Consider the following 6,468-nt stretch of genomic DNA (forward strand, 5'->3'; position numbering starts at 1 on the left):
CTCCTGTCCTAAGGTAGCACACGCCTGCACCTATTTCTCTTTGGGTTGTGCAGAGACCCCCATTGCTTACGTGGAGTCTGAAGCCCCAACACAAAAACCTAATTGCACACACATGAGTTCTAAAACCATTTATATAAAAGACTATTAGGCATGGAAATGGGTTCAGAGCAACAGACTGAAAGGGCACGGGGGACTCAAAAGAATTCGACAGCAACAGTGAAATAGTAAAAGAAAAAAAAATCCCAATGGCATAATTCCTTTCTCCACCTCTGGAGGTGTCAAAATCTTTACCCTTCACCTGATGCTTCTAATCCCACCGCTGGTGCACATAAAGATGAGATGCACTAGCCTGTTGAGATGCATGGTTCAGTTGCTACTTAATTTGGACCTGCAGCCTGGTGGGGTACATTGCTCCTCGACTACTCAGCCTTCACCTTCCCTCAGGACACATGCGAGCCTAAGTCCAAAGTGTTCACCAGGCCCATAGATAGCAATTCCGGGCCCCAGGGCTGTCCCGAGCGGCAGGGAGCGGGGCCTGGGGTGGAAGTGACAATTTGTCACTTCCGGGATGCCATTACTTCTGGGACCGACTGCGCCAGCCCACGGGGTTTAGAGCGGTCGTGTGCGCCTAGGAGCCCTGTGGCCTGCCCAGACGATTTAAAAGGGCCCGGGGCTCCTGGCTGCCGCTGCAGTGGTGGTGGCTGGCAATTGCCCCCTTTGTCCTCCCTCCCCCATCGGCGGGCCTGATGTTCACTACCAGCCCCAGTCTTGCAGTGTCCGTCACAGTCCTGTTCCTTGGGTTCACACACACTCACAGCCAGAACAACACCGTCCTTCCTCCTTCCACCAAGGCCCTTTTCCCCCCCGCCCCTGCTCACATTCTTGCCAAGATGGTGCTCCTCCCAACTGTTGATTCTCATAGCTGCCATCTGCTGGCTTATTACACTTTTCTTTCTTTAGCATCCTGCACCCTGAGGTGCATAGGGCATTCACCAGTTTCCACCATTTATTTCTGTCTTGTGCTGATATGTTTAGGCTTCTGAGTGTCATGTTGATGGATTTCACTTTTCTCTGTTGTTCTGCATGATGTTTCTCTGGGTTGCCCTCCTTTTCACTTTCCAGGTAGTGTTCACATTATCACTTGCAGCGGAAGTTGTGTTAATGGCATCCATAAAGAGTGTCCTGATATGTCCATCAGTGTCGTCTTACCATGTTTGACGCTTTAAGTGAGTTTCCTCTACAAAGAATTTCTGATGTTGCAAGAAACTTTCCACTGGAAATGGAAGGGTTTTTTTCATATACTACTTGTATAATATTGTGACACTTGAGGGTTGGGGGTATAAAACAACTTGGAACTACGTAAAAATGCATCAGTATGGGAACAAAGGGAACACAGTATTCCTTCTATTGTGGACTTGAAGACAGTAGAAAGTTGTGCCATTTCAGCTATACTAGTATAGTTGAAGTGGTACAACCCCTCCTAATGTGGATGCAGTAATATCTGTATAAAGGTGATTCCAGTATGTGCAGGAGATTAACTCAACTGATATAAGTGCATTCACATTAGGGCTTGTATCAGTGTACCTGTTTTACTAAAAGTCAACTCCTCCCCCCTCCCACAACAGAAATAGTCATACTGGTAAAACTTTTAAGTGTAGAGTTAGGTCTGAGTTAGGTTTATACTCTAATGAGGTGATCAGTATCAAGAAAGCAAGAGACTAGAGACACAGTTAATCAATCAATCGACACACAGGTCTACATTTAAAAAAAAAAAGACATGCAACATGTGAAGCATATGCATAAGCCCAGTATTTGCAGACTCCAGTGTGTGCACACATCAAGTGTTTTGTGTATACAAAAGGATGTGTGTTTTGGTCTACACACTTTAAAACATTTGGGCCAAAAAGTTTCTGATTAGAATTGTGGGCTAAAGCTTTCAGTGAAACTGTCTGCAAGATTATACACTGATGACAGCCTAAAGGAAATCTTTACTTCCAAAATAGCCATTATAACTAAGTCTCTCTGATACAAGCTTATATCTTAAAACCACTTAATCTTATGTCATTGATAAAGCTATTTGAAATCTGGTTTTGGCCACAAGGTGGTGCAGATGCACTCATAAATAATACTCTGCATCTAGTTCCTGTTATCTCAAAGGGGCTTTCTGAACAACCTCAGAACAAACCCATTAGCTATTAGCACATGCTGTTTTTACAGACCTCAACCACAGGGATTATACAACTTGTTTCACACAGCTTCTTGGAGGTGAGTCTTTATGTAAGGACCCAAGTTATCTTTCCTTTTTGTATCATGCTTAGTGGCATGTTCTAAAATAAAAGAGACAGGGAAGCCTTTACCCTCCTTTGCAGTAATATCTGTAGCTTAGGCAAGGCTTGAATGACTCTCCTCTCCAGCTGCTGTCCTACAGAGCTTGCCTACCCTTCTCCCGAACTCCCTTTTCCGGTAAGGGGCTTAATGTGCATTTGGACCTGCCCTCTGATCTATCCCCATAACTGTGGACAGTAGGATGGAATTTGACGCCCCTGCTCTGAGCGCTGATCTTGGGTCCCTATCAAAATATTCTGGGAAAACAAATACAGAATTTTCTTCATTGTTAACATTTTGTTCTTGATGGTGGATCTTTCAGGGTCTGAATTTCCCTCATCAAGCTGTTAGACTTGTGCAGAGGAGCTCCACATTGTGAGCCTCGCCCCTGGCAGCTGGGACTGGGAGAGGGTTTTGGAGTCATGCACTCATGTGCATTCTGTGGGTATTCATCTGCAGGACCTCATTCCAATATATGGGTTGTTCAACCTAATCTCTAAAGCAAGACTCTCTGATTTTTGTGAGGTACCAATTTGCAACCCTGTAGCATATGGAAACTTTGGCGGCATCATGAACTGAGTGAAAAGCTAGGTGTATAATGATGAGTTAAATACAGAGAGGCTATGAAAGTACTTATTTCAATAGTGTGCTCAGTAACTGAAATGATTTTCAGTTTGTTTTACACTGACACAGAAACCTTGGGGCTTGTCCATGTGGTGCATTAGTCTGCACCAGAGGGGTGTAAATTCTAGTGTGCACTAAAGTGTTGTGTGCTAACTGGCCCATGTGGACCCTGCTGGTGTATACTAAAAGTTCCCTAGTGTGCGTTAATGTTGTACTATTTGATGTGAGATGATGTATTTAAATAAAATAAAATAACCAAGGGCCCAGTTTTGCACCCAGCTTAAGTCAATGTCACTTCCTTTAGTGGGTGCAGGATCACAACCTGAATATGTGCTGTGAACTAGACAGATTTGGGCCAAAGGCACAAATTCAGCTCCACAGCCTGATTTGGGGGGTTGATTGTGCCCATTATGGAGATTAGGAGTGAGTAGCCTAAGCTAGACTCACCGCTTTATGCTCTTTTTAAGCATCCCCACATGGCACAAATTGAAAAGATAATCGATTGAGCACCAGGTGATTAACCAGTTAAAGTGATTCAGCTTGTCAGCAGAGGACAGTGAAAAGAGAGGAGGGTAGGGTAGGGAAGGCTGGAAGGAAAGGCCATGGAAACCAACCCCTCTGTCTGGGCAAAAGGTAAAAGCCTTATGTTGATAGAGACAAGCACTTGTATAGCATATGGTAAATAAAGCACATGGTTGTATACTTGGCAGGGGTGTGTGTAAGGACTGTTTACAGAGAGGAATCTGGGCTGTTTGCAAAATATGTGTGGACCTGGGTTCCAATTTCTTCCCTTCTCACCTCAAAAGAGTTTGGGGGTCATATGTGGGGTTTAAATTCAAGTAAATCTTTTAGTATGAATTATAGAAAAAATACAACATTTTGACCTGATTAATGTGTAGCTATGGGCGTTGAGCCAGAGCTGCCACTGCTTTGATTTACGAAATGGTAAAATGACAGCTCTTTAAAATGTCTGGGGTGAAGTGGCACAGAAAATCCTACTCCAACCTTTTCTCTTGTTACTATTGTTCAGGGATAGCACACTCGCTTGTTTCTAGTTACCATTCATATAATACAGTGAGGGGGTTTTAGTATATTAATGATTGCCTTGTCCTGTAACTATACATCAATTTACAAAATTAGTCTCCAGTATAGACGGGCTAATGAGACACATCTACCAGCTCTGACGCTGTAGTGCACTTTGTTGTTTTTGGACTGAGAGAGATTTCCTTCTGGAGTGCTTGTGACCACGTTGTGTGTGATGTCACTAAGTGGGTGGGGTAAAGTCTTACAAAAGCAGCACAATCACAGCAGCCTCAGACAGCATCAACATGAACTGCAGCGTGCACCACAGCGTGCTGCTCAGTTACGGAATGGAGAAGAGGCTAGACCCAGTCACTCTGCAGCTCCTCTGGGACTTTGTCAAAGCAAAGGAGCAATTGCTCAAGTCGCCTTACTTTCCAGTACTGTTTTCTTTTACAGCTTACCTGACTTTCTGTCTTCCTTACATTGCACTGGACTTCTTAAGCACTAAAGTCCCAGCCGTGAGAAAATACAAAATCCAGCCTCTGAGTTATCCAACTCTGGGAATGATGGTACCGTGTATGGTTCAATGTGTCTATCATCACGCTGTCTTTATCTTCCCAGTGACAGTTGCTCATTGGTACTGGAGACCAGTGGATTTACCAGTAATGGCTCCAGACCTGCCGAGGGTCCTGCTGGATGTAACGGTTTGCCTGCTTCTCTTTGACTTCCAGTATTTTCTGTGGCATTTGCTTCATCATAAGGTGCCTTGGCTCTACAAGACTTTTCACAAGGTTCATCATAAGCATGTATCTACGTTTGCTCTTACCACACAGTACTCAAGTGTTTGGGAGTTACTTTCACTGGGATTTTTTGCTGCCATAAATCCAGTGTTGCTGAAGTGCCATCCTTTGACAGAAATGATTTTCTTCCTTGTTAATATCTGGCTGTCAGTGGAGGATCATTCAGGCTATGAACTTCCATGGTCAACAAACAGACTGATGCCATTTGGCTTGTATGGAGGAGCTCCGCATCATGATCTCCATCACCTGAAGTTCAAATGTAACTATGCTCCTTACTTCACTCACTGGGACAGACTATTTGGAACACTTGCTCACGCACGTTCACAACAATAACAGGGAATTCGTCTGTTACCTAGCTAATTTTGTACAGCTAATAAATTAAAAGAAGAGTATATTTGTTTCAGAGCCACAGATATATATTATGTGAAAACATTTATAACAAATCTAATTTAATGTTTGTATATATATTTATGGAATTGCATATGTAATGTCTGTTACTACTTGTTTGGAAACAATGTCACATTATAAGGAAAGTATTGAGACACTCGCTGTCTTCTTTCCTTTGAACATGCTAGCTTTTATAAAGCATATTGTGTTACTGTGTTTTATACATACAGAGAAATATTTTCTTGATGTTCTAGGAGGACTTGTGATACGAATAGAAACAACACACATAGTGTGCATTAAGAATTCCAAGAAACTATCTTATTTTAAAAAAGGTTGCTTCTGGATGGCGTTAAATGTCTAATCTGATTCTGTTTTTCTTTGCAATAATTTGGATCTTTATATTGCATACCCCAGTATATTCTCTTTTTTTTTTAAGTGGAAATAAATCTTTATATTTGTTTAAAACTGTGTTTTGCTTCCTTATATTTGGTCCTCAGAAAGTGTATGATTCTGTCTATATGCAGTATTGTTGTTGGTACGAGGATATTAGAGAGAGAAGAAGGGCCAAGGTAATATCTTCTATTGGTACAATGTCCTGTTGAAGAGCTTGAAAGCTTGTCTCTCTCACCAACAGAAGTTGGTCCAGGCTATTACCTCACTCTCTGATTCTGTCTGCACAGTTTAGGGTGGGACCATCCTGATTTTTCGGTGTTTGTCCTGATATTTCACTCCGCCAGCAGTTTTTTGTTTTTCTCTCTCTGCCTGCAGCAGCACTTTTTTTTTTTTTTGGCTCCGCCAGCTGACCCCGCCCCAGCATCCCGATATTTTCTTCCTCTCATCTGGTCACCCTAGCACAGTTTGGGGTTTGTTTAGATTTCAGAGGCAGGAGTTTTCTTATTAAAATATTTAGGTTCATGTAGACAAATATATATGCTGAATATCACAATAGGACAGTTTGCTTGTCCTCCAAAATAAAGCACTAATCAAGAGGATTTAATAACTTTGTTTTTGATGATACAAAGAAAGGTAGAATTCGGTCTAAAAATCTGGGCCAAATTCCACTCATATTGATGTTGATTTTGAATAATTTGCACTACATTATGGTATAAGTGAAAGTAGAATGACCACTTCATAAGAGTCTGACTTGAAATTCCTGTAGTTGTCCTCCAACCAAATTACTTGCTATTGACTTGCAAAAACCTGGCTAGGAATCTGACTCGAATGCCCACAAAACTGAGGAATTTTCCATTAATTTTCATGAATCTTGAAGGACATTGGTTTAAGAACAAGAAGCTTTAAGGCTGGTAAG

At 42.1% G+C, this 6,468-nt stretch overlaps 1 protein-coding gene across 1 annotated transcript; it reads left to right on the forward strand.

Moving 5' to 3' along the window:
* Positions 1-4,277: 4,277 nt before the first annotated feature.
* On the forward strand, positions 4,278-5,189 carry CH25H (cholesterol 25-hydroxylase). Its single transcript, XM_024219608.2, has one exon. It carries the CDS (start codon positions 4,278-4,280, stop codon positions 5,103-5,105), a length of 828 nt encoding a protein of 275 aa, XP_024075376.1. The 3' UTR covers positions 5,106-5,189.
* The last annotated feature ends 1,279 nt before the right edge of the window (positions 5,190-6,468 follow it).

The sequence above is a fragment of the Terrapene carolina genome, unplaced genomic scaffold, assembly GCF_002925995.2.
Source record: "Terrapene carolina triunguis isolate 2854851 unplaced genomic scaffold, T_m_triunguis-2.0 Scaffold95, whole genome shotgun sequence".
Classification (NCBI taxonomy): Eukaryota; Metazoa; Chordata; order Testudines; family Emydidae; genus Terrapene; species Terrapene triunguis.

Bases quoted from the DNA above. Each gene is read 5' to 3' on its own strand.
- CH25H (XM_024219608.2), top strand. From the start codon at position 4,278: ATGAACTGCAGCGTGCACCACAGCGTGCTGCTCAGTTACGGAATGGAG.